This window comes from Harpia harpyja, chromosome 18 (assembly GCF_026419915.1).
Source record: "Harpia harpyja isolate bHarHar1 chromosome 18, bHarHar1 primary haplotype, whole genome shotgun sequence".
Lineage (NCBI taxonomy): Eukaryota > Metazoa > Chordata > Aves > Accipitriformes > Accipitridae > Harpia > Harpia harpyja.
In genome coordinates, this window is record NC_068957.1 from 25,966,308 (window position 1) to 25,988,869 (window position 22,562).

The window sequence follows — 22,562 nt, forward strand, 5'->3', positions numbered from 1 at the left end:
AGATCTCACAATCACATTACAAATTGACTGTGCTGCAGAGTACAGGGGCATGAACGCAAAGGGCCAGAGCTCAGCCCTGCAGTGCTGGCCTCTCTTCAGAGTGCATCTACTCTAGATTTGGTCAGTTAACATTCCTTTTCTACAAGGTATTTTGTGTAAAGCTGTTTGGACCATGAATGCTATGGATGATCGTAGTGCTGATCAGCCCTGATAAAAGTTAGGACCCAGTGGTGTCAGATAACAGACAAGCATGGTCCTGACCTCCAAGACCAAGTGACTGCCTCATGAAGTTTGTTTATAGCAGCGTTCCTACTCTGCAGAGGCATATTGCTTGTGGCTGAGATATTTAGCACTTGTTTGCGGGGTAGTGCCATGAAGTCTAGAACATTTTGTGGCTGAGGAGAGGAAGCCTGGCTCACAAAGCCTTTGATCTCTGTCTTTGTTGAGAGTGGGAAGGACTGTCCGTGCTCCTGGTACCAATGCCATCAGATTGGCAGGGCACGCACTGGGACCCTGGTGCTCTATGGGCAGTGCCCTGCTGGGCTGCAGCCTAAGGGTGCTGAGGAACCCGAAATCCTCTCCTGTGTTTCTTTCCTCTAACCTTGGCTTTCATATTCTCTCCTAGGGTACCTTAGACTTGACACTGAAATCCTGTGTAAGGAGAAAGACTGACTCTATAGACAAAAGGTTTTGTTTTGACATTGAAACTAATGAAAGGTGAGATGCTTAGTATTCAAATGGCCTCCAAACCCTGCAAACCTGGATGAAATTGCTCTTTGCTTTTTATTAAAAACAACTTTTGCTTCATTTTCCTGCCTGTCCCTGGGTGAACTCTGTGCAGGTCTGGGACCATCACGCTGCAAGCACTGTCGGAAGCTAATCGAAGGCTGTGGATGGAAGCCATGGACGGGAAGGAGCCGGTAAGTGTTCAAGGAGCTGCTGCCCAGCCGTGAATATGCTGCCTAGCAGTGTCCTCTGCCGGCAGATCCTGGGGAAGACCGGTGACACAGCCACTGGCGAGTTCCTTTTTGCAGCTGTCACCTCGCTGCTGTTCAGCGAGGTGTACCCATAATTCAGGCATCAGTTGAGCCACTGCACATCTGAAATGGGGCTTAATGCTGTTCTGCTCGTGGCACAGCTTGCAATGGGGATTTTGTTTTCCCCCTTTGAAGCTCTGGTACGTTCCCTAGTTGTGCCAGACTGCCTAAGGACTGTGGCCTTACTGGGTCTGGAACGCTCCATATTTCTGTTGCTCACAAATCGCTCTCCAATCTGCAGGAGGTGATTTTTTTGTCTGTCCCCGCTCTGAGCAGCATTTGGAAAGTCTGGCCCATGGGAGCAGCCACCCTGCACCAGTGTTCACCCGCCTTTCTGTGCCTGCTGGTGTTCCCTTCCTTCAGTCTAAGCAAAGCAAAGACTCCTGCGTTTTACTGAATTTCCTCTAAATGGACAGCATGATGTATAGTGCGGGAAAACCCATTTCTGGCAGCTCCCCTTGCCTTTGGAGAACTGCCTTTCCCTCGGTGGGCTTGGTGAAGAGGGTTGGCAGTGAGTGCACTTGCTGACCTGCTCAGGGCTGTGTGGCTGCTGATGCGGAGGTGGGACGTGGGAGCAGGAAGGTGGGACATGGGCATCCGCCACAGCACTTTTCCCCTACTTGTTTAAACAAGAAAGGACGTTGGATAGTGCGGAGAGGGTCGGTGTGCTTGCGCTGGACAGCCAGTCACTTAGGGGACACCTGGGGCTTACTTGGTTTACATGATGTGTTATTATGTATAAAGGATTTTTGATTTTCTATCAAGAATGGTACCTGCTGTTTATTATTAATAAAAAAATACAAAATTTATTTTTGTATGGGATGGAGGACTGTCTTGACACTTCAATTTTTAAGAGCAAGCAAACAAACAAAAAAACCACAACCCCTGTGTGCCAGACTGTCCAGCTGCCATTTTTACAGGGCACCTAGAGGACAAACAAAGTTTCCTGTTCAGTTTTTAGGAGACCTCTTTCCTAGAAATAGGTGCTCCAGTGAAATGTAGGAAGTCGGCAAAAACTCGTTTATTGTGTAGATAATGGTATCTTGCTTAATTATAAAATGACGTTTCTTTGAGACATTGTCATACTGTTTGTGATTGGCTTTGGGTGATTTATGGGATGCTGCATTTTCTTTTGAAAATAAATATCAAATCACGTTGCATTATGTTTTTGTTTCTTCCTTCTCCATTCCCTCCCTTTTTCCAGATCTACCACAGTCCCATCACGAAACAGGAAGAGAGTGAGTCATTTCTGCTGCTGTTCCTCTGAGCTGTTGAAGCTGTCTGGAGGTTGGGCAGTATATTTCCTTGCAGATACACTCATCGTCGATCTCTGCTGAATAGGCTGTGTATTCCCTCTGTGGCAGCAGTGTAACTTCTTTCCTTTTCATCACAGTGTCTGATACTGAGGCCAGATAAGAATGAGTTGCAAACGGTAAAAGTTATCGATTGCAATGTGCAGTTTTTGTTTAGCCAGAACTAGCAGGATGCGAAGTTCAATTTGCACCTCTAAACCTCAAAATAACAGAGGGGAAAAAAAGATCAGTGAGAGATTTTGAAGACATTTCCCTTCGCAAATATTGTAATAGGAAAATAGAGGTGGCATTTAGTTCCCCGGAGCTCCCATCCCACCACCTTGTCCTGTGTCTCCCCTTTCACAAGTGGGGTGTACCCTACCCGCTGCCCTGGGGCAGGCTGCTGTCCCTTTGCCTTTCCCCTTTTACAGCCCATTACTCAGCAGTGGCTGAGCGTGCTGCTATGGAAAGCGCTGAGGCTTCCTTAGCTGAGTGGAAACTTGCATTCTGTATCTTAGAGCTTACTTTTATAAGCACTTTAATTAGCTGACTTTAATGAGCATAGAGGTAGCATCAACAGAGGCGTAAGCATGAAACCTGTTGTTTGACTGTGTTTGCATTACATGCCTGGAAAGAATGAGACTCAGTGTTTCACAAAAGTAAATACACTCTATTTTTAATAGATTAGAGCTAGAAAGACTTCAAGTCGTATTATACCATCTGTGCTTAATGGTGTCTTTACTCATTCCTGTGTTAGAGCTAAGATATATCTGACCTTTTCGTCACTGTTGCTCAGAGAAAAGAGAATCATTATAAACAACTTGCTGAAAATACAGTGATTTCATAGGATTCACCAACATGGCCTGTGCTGTGACTGGAGTTGGTCCAGATGTGTCTTGTGGCTGTTTTTTCAAGCAGCATGTTGGTTTAAGTTAAAAAAAAAAACAACAAACAAACAACTCACCCCCCTCCAAAAAACCCTACAACTCCCCCCGTGACCCACCCCGCAACCCCCTCCCCCCCTAAAAAAAACCCAACACAAACCAAACCAAACCAAACCCAACAACAGCATGGTCATTTAGGAGAAATTCAATATAAATGTTTCCACTGAACAGAAAGATATTTTGCATTATAACTTGGACAATCCTTCCAGATATCCCAGAAAAAATAGCAGAAGTAGTGGTGTGATTACAGAAGTTGAAATATGTGTATAGAAAAAAATCCTGACTTTCTACCTGCTTCGTGATGCCTGCAAGACAGGCACAGAGATAGGCAGTGGTTAATTGGCTGGAAGAAAAACTGTGTTCTGCTTTACTCAGCATATCAAGCAGTATTGTTTTTGCTTTTTAATCTAGTCAAGTAGATAAGCAGAAATTATATGTTCCTATGATGTGGAAAAGCCTTAACTGCAGATCTTGTAGTGCTCTGGAAACAATTAATCAACTCCTTATCAGACACAAATTCACATGTGGCGGGACTCTGATTTACACTTTTATTATTAAAGACAGAAAGTGGGTAGGGAGCAATGCTGTAACTCAAAATAGACTCAAGGAAAAAGGGAGAACATATGGAACTAATAATTCCTTGTCAGGATTTAAAGAATGCCTGTGTTTTCATGGAGGGATGTACACGGTGCAGATGCATGTGTGAACCCGGCTGTGTGCTGGGGCACTGCAGCTTTGTGTGCCGAGCAGGGTCTGGGTATGGGGCCTTCCCAGTAGTTTTCCATGGGGAGCCGCGTGCTGGTGCTCGGGCAGGTAACCCTTCTTCCCTTGTTTGAAACAGTGGAACTGAACGAGGTTGGCTTCAAGTTTGTACGCAAGTGCATCAACGCAGTGGAAACAAAAGGTAAGGTGCCCGCCCTGGCATCAGGAGGTGCCGCCATCCTGGCGTTGCTTCCCGTGGCCTTGAATTATATTGTATTTTCTGCAGTATAGTGTTGTTAGTCAATGAAACGAGACTTTGACTTTTAACTGAAGAACGCGTGTCAGAGGAGCAGAAATCCTGCGTGGTCCAGATGTTATACCAAATCAGTTAGGATTGAATTTCCATCTTTATGCTGTTTTCTTTCATCAGTTTCTCATCTTTGACTCCGAGAAAACTCATTGTTAGGCAGAAGGAAAACAGCTCTGGAAGTCTCTCTGTACTCCGGGGACAGGCAGGGGTTAACTGGGGTATCGGGTTATTCAGACCCATTTTGTTAAAAGCAGCAGGACAGAAGCAGGCTGATGGATGATAGCTCACCCTCTGGTCTTTCGTGAAACGCCCAGCCTGTACCAGTGTACGTGGCTAGCGTGGGCTATAGGATGAAGATAAATCGCTCCAGAACAGCTGGATCACCTGGCTGCCGCAGGGAAAGGTGGCTGGTTTCATATCCAGAGCCTTTGGGGGATGTGGCCAGCCCAGCCCTGCTGAAGTGGGGAGGAGCAGGGTAATGAGACTCTCCTCACGGAGCCGGCCAAATACAGCAGTTCTGTCTTTCCTAACATCAGCTAATATTTTTGAAGAATATGCTGAAACGCGTTTGCCTTCTGTGACAATTTGAACAAATTCGTATTAAAGCAGCACTGTTTCCAGAAGTGGCGTCTTTAGGCAGGTAGGGCTTTGCCAGCTCGAGCACATATTCCACACACTGGCTGTGCTTGCCTGACCGTGGCACGATCCCGGCAGAAGGTACGTGTCCCGGCTGTGCTGGTGGCCGTGCCTGCCGTGGGCGAGCGGAGCTCCTGTCCGCTGGCAGCAGCAGCAGCCCTGTGCTGCGGGGCAGCCCGGGGTGCGGGGGGACAGAGTCTGGGTGGTTCCTGGGGCAGAAGCGTTTCGGCGGAGCCAGCACCCCGATAGCTGGGAGAGGAGTTCCACTAGATGGGGCTTTTGGACTTCCCTCCAGCTGGGGAAGCCCCTTGGCTAACGCTCTTTGGCTTTCTCCTGCTTAGGGATTACTACGGAGGGCATCTACCGGACTGTTGGCAGCAATATTCAGGTGCAGAAGCTGCTGAATGCCTTTTTTGGTAAGAATTAATTATTCTGCGCAACTAGATTGTCCTGTTTTTATATTGCTTAAGAGGGACAGAGAGGATCGGGTTTCACAGTGAGAAATGTCCAGCATGGTTTTTGGTCCCTGTGGCCCCTCCGAGGCACATCTTCCCCTTCTTTTCTGGGCTTTTTTCTGCAACCTGCTCTAGTGCCTCTCCCTTTAAACTGCATTTATTTATTGGTGGTGCAACCTGCATTTTACGTTAAGTGACATAAAGCAAGGCAGTGACTCTGGAGCAGCGGGGACAAGCCTTCTCCCATTGTGTGCTAAAAATATCCAGGCATTTTGGAGTCATGTGCTGGGGACACGTTCCTGCCACAGGCCCGGAGTGCAGGATGTTGGCCAAGGAGAGACGAGCCCTCGCCCTCTCCTCTGCTGCCTGCGCAGCCGGCAGCTCCCAGCCTGGGGCCGCAGAAGCTCCCAGTTGAGCCGCGGCAGCAGCGGAGGGCTGTGGACAGCGGGGCTGCTCGCACAGTCGGGCACACGTGGCATGGGTTTGCCAGCATCACCCAGCAGTCGAGCAACAGTGAGAATCATTGCTTACCCAACCATCATGACTCCTTTCCTTTGGTAACAGCCTGTGTCCCCGTTCTTATTTAGGCAGTGCAAATGAGAACCAGACCTGAACGAGCTCCGGGGGACCCTTTTCCTCGGTGGGGTATCATGGAGAGCTATACTGGGAAGGTGGCCTCTGCAGAGAGGCCGTTACCCTGGTTTAAGGTTTTCACCTGGAAGGACTGGGATACCTCACTGTATGCAATGTATACGTTAATAAGTCAATGTATGCATTTCTGCTGTAAGCCTTTCTGTGCACTGAACCTTGTGTTTCATACAAGCATGGGAATTGGTGGGTAGTCTTTATATGAGAAACGGTTAAACTCCCTGCAGCAGGTTGTGGGGCTCAGCAGCGTCGCTCCCAGGCTGGGACCTGGCTGAGGCCATCGTGCCCCTGCCCCATGGCACGCATGGGCCGGGGCAGGCTGTGAGCCCCGAGGGTTGGTCTCCCACATGCCCAAAGGCTGAGCCGTTCTCACCGTCCCTACCCGAGGGGCTGGAGCATGGGGCAGGAGGTACGTTTACATTGATACCCATGTGCCTCGGCCTTACACCAGCTCCCTGTGCAGACATCTGATATTAATGTAGTATTCGCAGGCTTTTAATATTGTTTTTTACTATTGTTTACTATTGCTTTTACTATTGTTTATTAAAACAGCTGGTGTGTGCTGACATATAGCTGTACCCAATTCCCACGGAGCCACAACTTCAGACAGCTGTCTGGTTACGCTTGCATGATGACTAATTACTTAGCCTAAGTTTCTATTGCTTCTTGATTCTCACCCTCCCTGTGAGTAGCTCTGTGGTTTTCTCCTCTGAACCCCACCAGTGAGTGGCTTTTCATTTTATTTATATGCATTGGTCTGGTTGACCACTTGCCACCCCACTGTGTATGAACTCATGATGGAAAGTCCAACAACACAGAAATAACTGCTGCAGAAGGATTTCATCCTGAACTTCAGTAAGAAGATAGATTTGTTTGTTTGTTTGTTTTGTCTCTAGTCCTGTTTCTTTTTTAAAATAAATCATGCAGTTTATTTCTTTAGTCCAGCTGCCCCCCATCCTCCAACCATGTCCTTTACTTCATCGTACTGCAGAAGTGATGTGGTTGTTCGGTGAGGGTAGGCAGGAGCAAAGAGCCGCCTCCTCTGAGCTCCCTCCTCTCCATGCAGCAAGAGGGAATATTCCCAGAATAGCCTTCAGGGGAGTAGGTGCGAAGGAGGGATTGGAGCTGGACACTTAGATTACTTTGGATATCAGAAAGCTTGTCTTGGATCTGTTGAAATGTGTTGTTTCTGCCAGTCTTGGCTATGCTGGGAAAAAACAAACTATAGAGAATATGCTCTCACTAACTTTTCACCACTGCTTAAATGTTACCTTCTGCTTCTTCCTTTGTCCCTAGTTAGCACTGCTCCTCAGCTTTCTAAAATACTGATGCTGGTACTGTTCTGCTTTTCCCAACCATGAGAATCAGGAGCTTTCCTCATGTGCTGCTGTGGCTTCGTTCATCTCGAGAGGATACCCTCCCTGAGAGTGTGCTAGCTTTTAACAACCTCAAATGGGCCTTATTTTAAAGCCATTTTGTTCTTCCTCCAGATCCAAAATGTCCAGGGGACGTGGATCTCCAAAGCGGCGATTGGGACATCAAGACGATTACCAGCTCACTGAAGTTTTATCTCAGGTAGCACTGCAGATCCCACCTGCCCCGACTGGGCAAAAGAGCTCGGGGCTGATCCAGGTGAAAAGCGGATTGAACTGCCAGATGTTAACAGCTGGCTGTTGGAAAGGGCAAAGAAGTGACAAAGGCTTTGGGAAGAGGAATGGATTTTTTAATTCTGTATCATTTTTTGAGAAATATACCTGTTGTAGAAACCCCATATCCCATGGGGAAAGCTGTTTAAATAATACTGGCTGGGGGGAGATGCCACCAGGAACCAGTGGTACTGGAGGGCGAGCAGGTTTGCCCGTCAGTCCTTCAAGATCAGTCATGAGTGGGTTGTGCTGCCCTGCCAGAGCTTAGTTTTCTTTCTGGTTATTGCAGGAACCTGTCTGAACCTGTCATGACGTACAAGCTCCACAAAGAGTTGGTCCTGGCTGCCAGTAAGTCCTGCAGCTGCCTTGCTGATGGTCCCTAGCCCTGCCCTCCCCAACCAGTGGACATCAAAATCACTTGACAGAGCTCTGCCAGCCCAACACCAGGGTGTCCAGCTGCTGCCCCCTGTAGAAAGAGCAGTGAACCTCTCTTTTGAGTGCTTAATTGTGCAAGGGAGGTGGTGGTGTTTCTTCCCTTCCTTTCTTTGCTATTGCAGTACTCTTCCCTCTAACAGGGTTTCATGCTCTCAGAGGGTCTGGAGAGCCAGGGGATGTCAACTAACCTGAAATCAGCACAAGTGTCCCAGAAGAATTGTTTCTCGATACTATTAATATATTTATTTTAAAACCTGTGAGGGAATGGGATGTGCTGTTGCCATACAGATAGATAGGTGCTTCCTTTAGGTCATGAAATTTGTTCTGGGATGTTGAATCCAAAGTGTCTACCAATATATGAAAGACATTTTTCTGCTGTAGCTCTTGGGACTAAGCCACAGCCAGTATTAACAGAGATTAGCCAAGTAACATAGGTATACTGACAGGGCATTGCCTGTGCTAAACTGGCCAGTCCTCGGCTGTCCTGTTATGGCCATTTCAAATAAGCCATAATAGTTCTGAACTGGCTGCATCCTCAGAGCGTGTTAAGAGCCAGCATGCTGAGATGGAGACTACATGGATACAAGGAGTTGGTCATGTCCCTCAGCATGAGAGTACTGGCATTTGGAAATTTATGGCACACTCAGAAACACTTTGGATTAAAGCATCCTTAACACCCCCATGCCTCCTTGAAGTCAACAGGAGGGTAGGAGAGTGCCTGCCTGTCCTCTGTTTGGACCTCTGGAGAATTAATAACACTTGTTCTTTCTTGGAAATGAAAATTTTCCACCACCTACAGATTGTGCTCAAGCCCAAGATTTATTAGTTTCAGAACTGGTTAAACCAATGATGGCTGGGTATGTGCAAAATCGTAATCCCTCCCCTACCCTCTCTCAGAAACTTGCACCATTAAGCTTCCCAGCTACCAAGATCCCACCCTATTCTTTTCACACTGAGTATTTTATTGTTTCTCGATTATTTATGCTTCTAAGGGTGACCTCTTTGGGTCAGGGACTCAATTTTTTTTCCCTGCAGGACATTTCACCATGTGGTTCGGTGTTACAGCTATCTGGGCTGATAAGATACCCAGCAGAGAGGCCGTGTGTTCCCCAGGTGTGCTGGTGTGCGGGGCAAGGGTGTGAAGGGGAATACCTGGCCATGCCCAGCCTGTTTCCCCAGCCATGCTCAGAGGCAGAGTGTGACCCTCAGCTCCCTTTCAAGCTTCATTTCTCCCTCTTTCCACTTCATTTTGTTTCTCACAATGATTACCCTGTTGCTATGTAATCTCACTTTCCTTCTGCTTCCCTTCGCCAGGTTTGGCCAGCCAGCCCTACGTTGCAGAAGGAACAGCTCCCACAGATTTTTCTTTGGTTTTATCTTTCTCTTATGTATTTACTTTGAAAGTGGTGGGCACAAACTTTTCTTTGTGTTACTTCTTTGCAGAATCTGAGAACCTGGATTACAGGCTGGGAGCCATTCACGCGCTCGTCTATAAACTACCTGACAAGAACAGAGAGATGTTAGAGCTCCTCATACAACACCTCGTCAAGTAAGCAGACGTTTTTCTCTAAAGCCAAAGTAAGGGGAATAATGGAGTCAGCAGAACAAGTCTTTTTTTGTGGCAGGTTTGCAAAATTGTATCCACCACAGTCCCCCTAAGAATTTATATTTGGACTGCACAAATGGTATGATTATCCTTGCTACCCACTGCATTAAGTGATGCTTCTCTTTCTAATTGCCACTTTCATCCCCTTTCTGACAAGTACCAAGCAAGAAATAATTTTAAAATTAAAATACCCTCTGACAGCAGAGCTATAAATTGTCACCTCTCACTCCAGTTAAAAAGAACATTAGGTCTGGGGTTTGGGAATGGCTGTAGGAACTGTGCCCATGGGCTGAACGTGAAACATGCTTTGGTTTTATGTGCTGCTCTATGGATTCAATGTCCTGAGCCCTTAGAGCAGCACGAAGGCTTGAGTGTGTCAGTCTCTGCTCTCATACAGGCATGTTGGATGCTTGGTGGCACTGAGCCATGCTGCTTCCACCGGTGAGCCACTGAAAGTCTGTTACTTGATGATAATAGCACCAGCACTGCATTGGGAAATGGGTATTTTCCTGCCTCCTTGTCACACCGAATGTGAAGGCTCAGTGTGGAAGCTCTGCCCTCTCCACCCCAGGGAGGAGCAGGGGCACAGCAGGGAGAGAGGCTTGTGGCGAGTCATGGTGAAGCTCAAAAGCAAGGGAGCAATCTGTGTGCAGGTCAGGAAGGACCAGGGCTTGCAGAAGCAATGGCTTTTGTATGACAGGGCTTGCTTTGGACCTTTGGAGGAGTCGTTTTCAAAACTGGACTGTTTCAGAAATAAGCAGGGCTGATCTGGGATTATCATGTCCTGATACTCAAGGCAAGTGCTTGGCCACCGGTGCCATGCCCTCTCTTTGGGGAGAGGAGGGCTGGCTGGTGGATCCTGCCTGCCATCTGGTTCCAGCCTTTCATGCACATGTTTGTGTGGTTTTTAGAAACCTCTCTGCATAAGTGGCAGAGCTGAGTGACTGGCGTGCAGTCCGATGAAGCTAACACTGTACTTGTGGTCACTGTGTTTATTCCTTAAAGTGCTTATGCTTAAATTCTGTTTCCTCTCCCCTTCATGCTGACAGAAACCCCTTTAACACCAGAGCTACAGGGCAAACCCAGAATTCATTACGTGTCAGCATCAGAGTCTCTCTCCTCTGGCCTGCTTTTGGAAACAGGTAGTGCCCACCTAGGTGGTTAGTACTTCAGTCAACAGTTGGTGCTGCTCCGCACGCTTGCACGGTCCTCCAAAGCTTGAAGGCTGCTGGACAGAGAGAGCTCTGTTCTGTGAAAATGGTGGTTCTTTCAGAAAGAAGATGCTGTGTAGAGATTTACTTAAAACCTCCAAAGCGTGCTCCCTGCATTCGGTCCTCCTCCTTCAGGGAGAGGAAAAATTAAAGCCCAAAGTCAGTTCTGGATAAATAGGGTATTCCAATTGACATGATTCCTTTTGCGTATGTATTGCGCAGATGACTCTTGATTGCAGGGTTAAAACAGGAGCTAGGAGTGGGAGGGGATCAAATAAAAATGCCGCCAGCGTGTAGCTCTCCCAAACAGTTGTCCTAGCCAAACGTGCATGTCATGGCTAGAGGCATGTTTTATCTCTGGTAGGGTTGGGAAACAAATTCTGCTGAAACAAAATGAAGAAAATTGAATGACTGATTCTAACTGTATCCTTTTCCATTGCTTGGAATAAGATCTGTTTGAAAAAAAACGAACCAAACCAAAACCTATTCCTTTTTTCCCTCCTCTCCACAGCATATGTGAGCACAGTCGAGAGAATCTGATGTCACCGTCTAACATGGGAGTGATATTTGGACCTACCCTCATGCGAGCACAGGAGGACACCGTGGCAGCGATGATGAACATCAAGTTCCAAAACATAGTAGTTGAGATCCTCATCGAGCACTTTGGGAAGGTACAGGTGGCAGCCCTGGGAGTGCCTCCATGCAGCTCCTGGCTGCTCCATCATGTTTGTGCAAACTGTTGCTGTGGCAACGATGTAGAGCTCTGGCTCCTTTTTCTGGAGTCTCCTTAGGGACTGGGGTTTTTTTGTATAATATACTGTTCCAAAATGCTTCAGAAGGAAACAAAAAGTGTAGCAGATATGTTCCTCACTGTTGCCTTTAGCTAGTTCTGAAGGAAAGCCTGAGTCCAGGGATTTTTGCTTTTCTGTTTAAATAAGAGGAATTTTTATTGGAAAAAAACCCTATTCTGTGCCTGGACCTTACACTTTCCTTAGCTGAAGACAGGAGCTAGACCAGAGCATAACAGGTTTCAAGGGGCATGGTCCAAGATGAGACACTATACAACTATTAATACAGGGGAAAAAACCCCAAAGCAGACAAGTATTGAAGGGTTGATGAAAATAATTCAGCTGTGTATACGATCTGTTCAGATCCAAGTGTGGGCAAGTCTGGGGAGGGGAGCTGCTGCCTGGGGTGGAGCTGTCAGAGAAGACTTCAGCAGGCGGCCGGTGCCCGTCGTGTTGGGGCAGTGCTCTGCACAGGGCAGTGCACCCTGGCGAGGGCTCGAGCAGTGTTTGGCTTTCATGGGATCTTTGCTGAATATTTTTGTCCAAGAGCGTTGCCTAAATGCACAGCCTGGATTAGTCTGCTGTGGTGGGTGCTGAAGATTCACATGTAGACAACAGCTTTTTGTTGCGTGGTGTTTTGTCTCCTGGTGGAAAGCAGAATATTCCACTGTCTTCTGTATTAGCGCTTTCTCCTCGTGATACCTGATATAATGGCTTAGGGTTCTCAGGGTGGCTGGAGGATGATAGAGCCATATGTTGATATTTAAAAACTCAAGCAGCATTTGCATTCAGATCAGCACACCAGGAACCAGATTGCTTTCCTGATAACAGAGCTGGGTCTGAAGGATTGAGTTTGGTCCTTCAGCTTTTCATAATACTTTACATTACAAAGTGTCCAAACAATCTCTTATGTCTTAGAGGAGGGGAAAGTTTGAAGGCATCCTTTAAAGGATGCTGCTTGCTGTAGGGAGGGTGGGGTAGTGCTCCCAGCAGACAGGGCAGCACACATGTGGAAGTGAAGCTCCCTTTTTGGGAAAGGAAGAGGAGGACGAAGCTGAAAGAGCAGGGTTCTTGCAAAAGTGGATGTAGAGTTGGAGCAACCAAACGGGGACCAGATGGGTGGTGTGGGAGTCGGTTGTGGTGCTGAGGATTGAAACCAGAGAAACGGGATGAAAGAGTTCACAGAGATTTTTGAGTACCCACACAAGAAGCTCATGAAAATCACATGCCAGTTTCTTTGTAGGTCTCTGCAAATGCTTTTAATAAGTTCCCGCAGCAAAACAGTGAATCGTTTGTGTGTTAGGATCCTCGCACAACTTGCTCCAGAACTGAGCCTCTGTCCTCCACTCTTGTACAGCCTGCAGTACAGACTGAGTCAATACATGATTTACACTGCCACCTCTAAGAGCTGGAATTAAAACTTTAATTAAGCCAGACATCCCTTTGCTTGCTTTTAATTTCTTCAGCGATAAGGTTAAGTTAGTAACGTTTATTAGATTGAGCTTGTAAGTTCAGCATCAGAGTTGAAAGTGTCTTCAGCTCAGACGTGAGCAAACACTTTAAATGAGTCTAGAAGAGGAGAGGGATATGATTTATATGGTGCAGCATGAAGACTCTAAGGACAAAGTAACTATTCGTGAAGTCTTTGTGGATAATTACTGTTTCCACAGCTTATATTTCAATGCCATGGTTAAATTAATTAAGTTGATCACTCTGGAAACACCTTCTTCACTGTACAAACCTTCTAAATATGAGTGTCTGTCAATATCTTTGTACCTTCAGGTTGTTTAACTTGGATTTTCATTTAGAAGGCAGAAGCAAAGTAGAGGCTGCACCCACATCTTAAAAAGAGTAGTTTGCCATGGGTTTTAGCATAGTTTTCAGATGTTGAAAAGCATCTCATGAACAGCATTCAGTGGTACCTGTATAAGCATCCGTGGGGAACTTAACACCTCTTTTTCTTTAAAAAATAATATTGGATTCTTGTCAATATATAGGATTGAGATTGATGTTTCCAAACAATTGCCCTGCTGCAATTAATCCTTTGCTATTTTAATAATACATGAGCTGCTGCTTTTATATCACGGGCTGCTAATGTCATAGCAAATTCCTCTGAATCCAGGTAGGGGGACGCACTGGACCTTGTATTCTGGAGTGGGGAAAATGTACTGCCCCTGCAAAGGGCAGAGCCCCTGTTGGCATTAAGCATCAGCAGCCATGCCGTGTCACCGAATTGGGAGAGAAAAGCAGCTGCAGTGACCAGATTGGGGTTTGGAGCTGGTCTGGGTCTTTGCCCTGAATGTGTTGTTCCTCCCCTCTTTTTGCAGAGTAGGGCAGACTAAGTCAGGAACAAAGCCGGAGTACCAGCGCTCGGTATTTCTACTGAGCCTGCTGAGTGAAAGCCTGGGCAGACTAGGTTGGGTGCGGTTCAGGTCCGACCTTGCCCCTGCGCTGCCCAGGTAAGGGAGGTGTGGGGAGCCCAGCTGCCGGTGCCCACCCTCACCATGGTACATGCTACCTAGTCTTTGGGATCAAGAAGGTTAAAGTGGGGGCATGTTTTTCTCTCTCATCCCCCGTCTTGATTTCCCAGAACTGCTCTTTGGCTGGGAGAAGAAGGAATATGCCTTTGGTTTGAATTACGAAAACGGCGTACTTAATCAAATCAGAATGTTAAATTTCTTCATTTTAAAATTTTTCTGGGTGACACAATAAAATTGTTCTTCCATAACAAAGCGTACGCCGAGGGAGCGGAGACCCTCCTCATCGGTGGGTCTGGCACCAGCTCTTGTCCTCTGGACTTGAGCCGTCTCCTGCTGACAGCCAGGAAGGGACCAGGATGGGCAGCGCAGCCTCGAGTCTCGGCAACTTGTGCTACGCCGTCTGCTGTAACTCACTCTTTAAAGCCTGATATAAATTCAATTAATATCCATGGGAAAAACACAAAAGCAGTGGGTTTGGTCCTTAGTGTGGTGTTTCAGATCTTCAAGAGACTGCCCGGAAGCTTAATTCTTTTTCAGCTTTTAAAAAAAGCACTGACATAAGTAAGAACCTCTACATTAAACCCAACCAATTAGGTGCCATATGACCAGTGAGAAAAGGAGATAAAACTCCTTAGCAGCTTTGTTTTTATGCCAGTATTTCATCCAAGATAATTTCACAGAGCCACATACTTCCTTGTAAGCCAAGAGCTGAAGGGTTTTTTAGCATTAAATCTAAAACAACGTAGTGGTTTGTTTGGGTGCTTTCTGTAGATTGTATCACCTCGCTGGTGTGGAAAACTTGATGCTTCTCAGAAACTGTCAGCTTCAAAACTTCCTTAATCTGCTCCAGGATAATTTGTTTCTACACATTTTGTCTGTATTTGTGATTTTGCTGCGTTAATTAGTTTAGCACTGCAGTTGCTGCAGTGGGTGTGCAAGGTGCAAAGCAGGCAGCCTGTCTGTAGGAAAGCCCGCGGCAGGATGCGTCTGTAGACCCATAACTAAAGCATCAGCCCTGCTCCAGCCCCTCTCTAGCCCCGGCAGCCCGGGCTTTCCCAAGTGCTACCGACCCTTGAGAGGGGCTGGTGCGCACCGTCTGTCCCTCTCCGGAGAGGCTGGAGGAGCTGGGGTCGCAGGGCTGGAGCAAACGGCTGCGAGGCTCTCATGGGCCGTGGCTGGTCGGAGTGGTTTGGAGCAGCCCTGGCTTTTCCAGCCCTCCTGGGTCAGTCAGAGGTGACTCGGGCCACAGACGGGTTCCGTGCCTGCTGGAGAGCAGGGGGGAGCAGGGCAGCCCTTGGCGAAGGCAGCGGGCAGCCGCTTGCCATGCAGGAGCTGGGTCTGTGCTTCTGGCATGGCTCAACCTCCGAACTCCATACTCTGCTGCGAGGTGCCTTTTAATGACACTGGGTTAACGAGGCAAGCCTCTGGGGATGTCATTCAACCTGGTGGGATGGAAGGGTCATCTAAATGTGTCTGTCTTTACAGATCTACTCCGGCCCTCCAGAAGACACCACTGCCCCCCCAGTGCCTCCTCCCAGGGTGGCTGCCCGGCGACACAAACCCATCACCATTTCCAAACGTCCTCTGAGGGAAAGACCCGTCTTCTTCGGTGCTTCTGTGGAAGAAAGTGGAGGTCAGTCCAGCTGTTCACGGATGCCTTACCTGCCTCTCACCCCTCCTGTTTCTTGTAACACCTTTCCAGGAGCAATGGAGATAACAATAGCGGGACTGCACTTCCCAGGCCATGAACACAGCAGACAGCGAGGTCTGTTGTTCAGTGAGAAAGGAAAGGAAAAAAATACTCACACATAGGTTGCATCACCTCACAACTCAAACTCCATGGGGATTTCTTTTTTCTGTTACTTGCAGCGTTCTCCGTTACTTAAAGTAAGACTTGTTCTTGCATATGAGAAGCCCAGTGGAAAGGTTTTGCAGCTTCAGAGGCAAAAATGTGAAGTGCTGGAGACGCAACTGAGGAGGAGAGTTGGTGGGATGGGAGCAAGTGTGCCCGGGCTGGGGGTGGCTGTGTGCTGCTGGAGTCTTGTCCCACCAGAGCGCATCAGTCCCAAGAGGGTCTGCAGGGCTGGCTCAGCTGCTGGCAATTTTACATCCAGAGCAAGAGCGCTGAAGCACTTTTTCAGGACCCAATGATAGTATTTTCTAGACCAAGTATAGCTCTGCTGTTAAATTCATTTGATTGTAAGGAAATGGTAAGGCCTTTACTGTCATGTTGAAGGGCACATCAATTTAAAGTCATGTTTCTCTTTGCACCCGATTTGCTGTAATTGTCATTGCAAGCTGTGTCCTAGATCACATCGTCACCAAAGAGATGAAAAGTCTTTTTCTCTGGTACAGTTTTCAGAGCTTTGATGATGTTTTAGGCTTAATACTACAAGTGTGCTTTTTGGCACTGGCAAAACATGATTGATTCAAATTGCTCTCTAAAATCACAAGACTGCTCATGTAGTTGGAGATGGCCTTGCATTTAAATGTTTCTCCAAACTGGGAGCAGAAGCATTAGCGTTTGGCTGCACCAAGGCTGCAGGGTGCAATCAGTTTCATAGCCGTGCTTCTGCATCATGTGCCTGGGTCTCTAGCACGGCAAGAGGGATGAGACGAGTGATTTTTGGAGGGATGTAAAGGCACGGTACACAACTTCTCATGAGCAAGAGTACTGGAAATTTAAAAGAAACCCGTGAGTATATTCTGTGATATTCAGCGTTGCTTCAGTTTTCCTTATTCCTCAGCATTTGCATGAGCCACTCACTATTTGTGTTTTGCTCAGGGTGAGGGTCTGTCAATCCCCTGCCGCAAGCATGCTTGTCCCTTGGTACCGCAGGAGCCGCGCAGTGCTGGGGGAGAGCTCTGCACTGCCGCGGGGCAGAGACCACCGCGCCTCCGCGCTGCTTCCTAACCTGATGGCTGTCTGTCCCTTTGGCTCCGCAGCAGACCGGCACGGCCAGACCCCCAACGGCAGCGGCGGCGGCGCGGAAGCCCCCAAGCCGCTGCACCGCAGCCGCCTGCCCGCGCCCCGGCCGGGGGGGGACGAGCCGGGGCGTCCCCCCGCCGAGGGCCGGCCCGACCCGCGTGCTGAGGCAGAGGTGGGGAAGATGGTGGCCAGGCTGCAGGACGGAGGAGCGAAGCCGGCCGGCAAGGCTGCCAACGGGGTGGTGGCCAGCCCTGCCCTGAGGACCTCCACGCTCCAGGCCAGGAGACCGGCTCCCCGGCCAGGGATCTACGGCAGAGAGGGTGAGCGTGCGCCCGGAGCCGTGGCTCGTGCCGGCGTCCTGGCTGAAGCAAGGCAGAAGGAATGCTGATCTCCCAGGGAAAGCTCGAGGCGCCCGAGCCAGCCCTCCCGGCTGTGCATCGTGCGCCGGGACAGCCGGAGCGGGTGGTGGGCTTCTCGCCTGAGTCCTCTTGGTGTAGCTCAGCAAGAGGGGTTGGGAGACCAGAAGAGCTTGAGGTCCGGGCACGAGGGTTTGATCAGGCCTTGGCCTCCTGAGTTGTCCTGGTTTATTTCAGACAGCGGGTACTTTCGGTCTGTTGCTTACTGGGGGTGCGGCTGCTCTGCCGGGTTTCGGAGCAGCCTGCAGAGCCTGGTGCCGGTGCTGGTGCCGGCGCTGCCCCTCTTTGCTGAGCCAGGCAGGTGCCACCGGTGTCAGATGAAGCAGGCTTTCCATGCAGTAGCTGAGCCTCTGCTTGTGCTGAGCTGAACCTAGCTCAGTGGACTCGTAAAATTCAGGCTTGAGTAGCGATATAAAGGCCATTAAACTCGAAGCAATTTGTACCCAGTCTAACCAGCTGTAAGCACTCTGGATTGTCAGCACTCTCCTCAGCAGAGACGAGGAAAATGGCAAAAGTCACTTCCAGATTTTGATTTCTGATGGGTTTATCTGTCAGGCTCCCTGTGACACAGCTTCTGGCTTACTGAGTCTTTACTGGGAACGTTTATTTCAACAGTTCATCCGTTGGTGTTAAATATAAATAATGATTGTTATTTGTAGTCTAATAAGCTTTATACAGAAATTTGTTACAGGTAGAAATAATTAGTTTGGGGCCAGATCTGAGCTGGCATTGTCCATTTCAGTGGAGGAAGGCAGGTAGGTGTTTGTGTATCTGCGTGTCTGTAGACATTCTCCCCTGCAACGCCAGGGAGCCATTTGCAGGACAGTACACTTTGCTGTAATTGTGGGTATTTGGTGCTGAGTTTTATAAAATACTCGGGACAATGGTCATAATAAAAGATGTATTGCCTTCTGCAATTTGCCAGCTTTTCCTGTGCATTTTCCAGTGCTTTTCAGATGCTGTCATAGCCTGACAGCTTCACAGTCCTGTAATTAGAAAATAAAAACTGGGCTGTGTTCTTGACAAATGACCCCCATGTGCAACAGAGGGAAAGAAGAAAGGCCCAGCTGGGTAGCACAAACATTAAATTCATCTGACTGACACTACTGGCTTAATTTAAATTTGTCACAATAATGGTAGGTGGAAATCTGCTTTTGGAAGAGTAAGATAGCTTTAAAGTCGGCTTATACATCAACTGTATTTAGTGCTTCCAAGTTTTGTGGTTTTGCATTATCACACATAGTGTGCTGACAGCATGTCCTGGAGCCACAGCGTAATAAAACTGGCTGTGTTGATCCTCGAACGTATAGGTGGAAGAACACTGAAGTAGCTGTGTTGATACTTGCAAATCAGTGCTAGAATGCTGTATTGAGCTTTTAATGTGCACAGTTTGGGGGTAATTTTGAAAAACCGGAGAAACCAAGAAGTGTAGGCTGAAGGATTAGGAAACAGGCCTTTTACTGAGAAATTCAACTTTTACAGCTTACCAAGGAGAAAATTAGGATCAGAATTTACAAATGCCAAGTATGGAAGAGGGTTGGTTAAGGACTGGTGTTTGAGCTAGCACACCAGGGTATAATAAGGTTCAGTAACTAAGGGGTTGACAAAGCCTTGGTTAAGTAGTTGCAGCAATTAATTGTCTTGCCAAATAGATAAACATAGTTGACTTATTTCTAATCAGAAACAGGACTCTCTAGCAGGGGAAATATCTAAATCGGAAGGGCAGGAACCCAGCCCTTGAGATGGTTTTGTGCCATATAAATGGCCAGAGTAGAACATCACAAGGATTGCTGTCCTGCAGAAATGCGCGCTGGAGGGAAGGTGTGGGGTCACCAGGGGCGTCAGGTAAAGTCTGACACTTATTCCTTACTCGCTTAACCCTTGAAAGTGTTCAAGGGTTAAGTGAATGACGAGGCTGACTGGACCTTGGGAAAGAAAAGCAGCCAAGGCAGAAACTCCTGTGAGCAGAGCAGAAAGCCAGGGGAGAGGACAGGTTGTGCCACTGTCCAAGACAAAAACTCGGAGAAGCAGCAGCCCTGGACTTCAGGGATCACCAATTTGTGCTATTCTTCTAGCTTTTGAAGAGCAGCACTGCTGCTCTTTGTTTAAGAAAACTTGTTTCCAGGCAATATCATCTTTGCAATCAGCAACTATACCAAGTTCAGCATCAGCCCCAATTTCTAGTGCCAGGAAGGCTGTGCTGGGGCAGGCAGAACGGGAAATGCCTTTTCCTGGGACTCTTTCCCTAAATTCTGGCTATTGGCCACTGTCAGAGAGAGGAATTTGCAGCAGACAGACAGAACTAAGCCCACTAACTTGTTTAATACCTCTTCATAAATATCTAGCCCTCTACCCAAGCTTTGTACTCAGTGTTTGTAATCTTCAACCTTGCAGGCGAGTGCGACGGTGTCCCTAAGGCACGATCCCATGGGGATAAACCTGTGATAACGCGTCCCCCTGTGAGACCTCCGGACCCACCGTGCCGCACTCCTGTCCCTCCGAGGCTGGAGCAGAGGCCAGATCTGATAGCAGGAACAGCAGAAGAGATGCCTTCATCTGTGTAAGTCAGCAGCCGTCGGTGAGCATGCCGTACCTGGGGTGGGCAGCTCAGCCCGAGGCAGCTGTCAGCAGCCGGGGGCTTGGGGAGCATGTAGGGGGACAAGGTCAGCCCGGGTGGTGGGAGTAGGAGCTGGTGTCACCTACTGGGAATTTTGGAGGAGGAGGAAGAGAAATACCACGTTGGTTTCCAGCGCTGGTGGCATACAATGGCTGGAGCCCGTGGACATCCCCTTCGACACCAGTGCAAGCGTGGGTTTGAACATCACGTTGAAAAGCTGCGCAGAGGGCACGGCCTGGGAGAGCAGCGTGGCCATAGCAAAGGCAAACACACACAGGAAAAACAAAGCTCTGAACCTTCTCAAGCACAGCCCTGGGGCTAAGCCTTGTCCCATCACCTTCTCTGCTATTTCTCCTGTCAGTGAAGCTGGAGAGCCCCTCCCTGCCTGGCTCTGAGCAAGCCTCTCAAATGAGACACTTCCCAGGGAAGGACAAGATCCAGCTTGGATCTCTCTTAAGGAAATTGGATGGAGTTCAGTTTCAGCATCAGGTTTCTTTCAGATTTTAATGAGACAGAAACCCTGCTGGCTTCAATGGGAATTAAAGAAAAGAAAAAAGGGTGACTAAATACAGGGATCTCAGCCTAGCAGCCAGGACTGGTTGGTGGGAAGGCTGTAGCCTGGGTGCTGCCGCAGAGCTCACTGCTGCTGCACACCCAGCAAAGATGCGCATTCCGTTCCCCTGCCATGGGAGCGGGGCAGCACCCCAAGTCTGCACTAACACCCCTCACCTCGCGCTCTGCCACCGCGCCGCAGCCCTGGGGTGTGCGGGGGCCACCCCCCTGGGCCTCACTCTGCCCGCGGTGACACGAGGTGCAAAAGCATTTGTCGTGAACTGAAGTGCTTCTGTGCCGTGGAAGCCACGCAGCCCGCGAGTGACGATCTCCGGCAGCGGTCCTGGGGGAAGCGCCTGCCGTGGGAGAGCTCCCGAGTTCGCGCTGCGCTGGCCCTTGCTCTCTGCGGAGAGCCCCCAGTAAAACCGCGCTGTGCAGCTGATCCAAGTCCTGCATGTTCATTCCTTAGTCTAGCAAAGGTGCTGTGAGGTTCAGCTCCACACCTGCAGGGCAGGAACAGGCCTTGCCTTTGCTCTCCTGAATCACTTGTTAGAACTTTTCTGTTCTATGAGGACAGTTGGAAGCTAAATACGAAGCACATAAAAACTGAAGGAGAGGCCCTAAAAAGTGATGAATGCAGGTTTATAAACCAGTGTGTAGGATTATAAGCAAGAGTGTGGAAATAAGCAGTGTGGCGAAAAGCGATTAAGGGCTGCCTGGCCAGGGCGGTGTAAAGGCAGAGGGGAATGGAGCTGGCAGCATGAGGAGCGCGGCTGCTGCCTCGGCAGAAAAGACATCATTAGAAGGTGATTGTCTTCAGTGTCTGCTAATGCTACTGCTCTTTTCCCTGGCACAGATGAGATCTCATTAGCAAATTGCCTTATTGGATAACTGGAGTAACCTGTCTTGTTCTCTTTGCAGGGTGGCGTCTAGGACAAAGTTCTTTGAGACAGCTTCCCGAAGAACAAGCAAGTAAGCCTGGCACTGGGAAGTTGGCGTGTTAATAAAAGCAGCCCTGCTGCATAGGGTGCTCCCTCTGAGGCAGAGTGAGTCAACTCAGGAAGCCCCAGGCCTGACCTTCTTGCCTTTCATGCTCATGGGCAGAAGATGGGTCTCAGCTAAAATGCTGGAACTAAACAGAGAGCACAAAGTGTAAAATGTGACTCCAGATACAGACTTGATAAGTTAAATGTAAATATGCTAATAAACTTATCTATGGATTCCTTTTATCACGCATGTATCTAAGTCAGCATAGTGCACGTTGTACTTAGTTCTCAGCCCTTGCGAAGAGCAGAGGTAGGATCGTGGGAGAGACGAGGAGGGCTGATTAGATCACAGCAGCTGATCAGAGATGTGAGACCAGAGAGTGGATGGTCCTACACACAATGTATGTGCAGGCATAGCTCCACCACAGAGAGATACAGTGTGATGGAGTGATAGCTTGGGCACTGAAGCCTTCAGGTTAGGCTGGGATGGCAGGGCTTTGAATTGCAAGCATTGTGCTTTGTGGCAGCAGATTTCATTTGTAATAATATCTGCTCATAGAAGCTTCAGCTTCTTCCTGCTTTTAAAGATCACCAGCCTCTGCCAAAAGTGTGAGCAGGTTTGCATGTAAGTGATAAATGTTGTCTGTTAGTGTTGACAGTGAGTTCTCCTGTTATATTGAAAAATATATCCCTGACCTGACTGTTACCCAGCCCTCTGTTTAGGTTTGTGGATCTGAGTTTGAGCTTGCTTATTGCATTAATTTTTTTTCCTGTTTTCTTCTACTTCCTTATATACAGTTCTTCATCACCACAAGGCAGGATCCCAGGTGATGAGAGCTGAGGCTAAAGGTACGTGTTTATGACAATAAATG

General features: G+C 48.3%; 1 protein-coding gene across 2 annotated transcripts in view; it reads left to right on the plus strand.

The window, feature by feature from the left end:
• OPHN1 (oligophrenin 1) overlaps positions 1–22,562 on the plus strand; it is a 69,201-nt gene that overhangs the window by 44,175 nt on the left and 2,464 nt on the right. The window contains exons 10-23 of one of the 2 annotated variants that reach the window (XM_052813347.1): positions 626–717; positions 842–920; positions 2,242–2,275; positions 4,115–4,177; positions 5,263–5,337; positions 7,515–7,599; positions 7,960–8,018; positions 9,549–9,654; positions 11,434–11,593; positions 15,676–15,823; positions 17,140–17,439; positions 19,930–20,095; positions 21,626–21,676; positions 22,489–22,539. In XM_052813347.1, coding sequence (XP_052669307.1) covers positions 626–717; positions 842–920; positions 2,242–2,275; positions 4,115–4,177; positions 5,263–5,337; positions 7,515–7,599; positions 7,960–8,018; positions 9,549–9,654; positions 11,434–11,593; positions 15,676–15,823; positions 17,140–17,439; positions 19,930–20,095; positions 21,626–21,676; positions 22,489–22,531 — 1,461 coding nt within the window. In that variant the 3' untranslated portion in view covers positions 22,532–22,539. Of the gene's footprint in view, positions 1–625; positions 718–841; positions 921–2,241; positions 2,276–4,114; positions 4,178–5,262; positions 5,338–7,514; positions 7,600–7,959; positions 8,019–9,548; positions 9,655–11,433; positions 11,594–15,675; positions 15,824–17,136; positions 17,440–19,929; positions 20,096–21,625; positions 21,677–22,488; positions 22,540–22,562 lie in introns of both variants that reach the window. The other variant, XM_052813346.1, reaches the window with a different exon arrangement.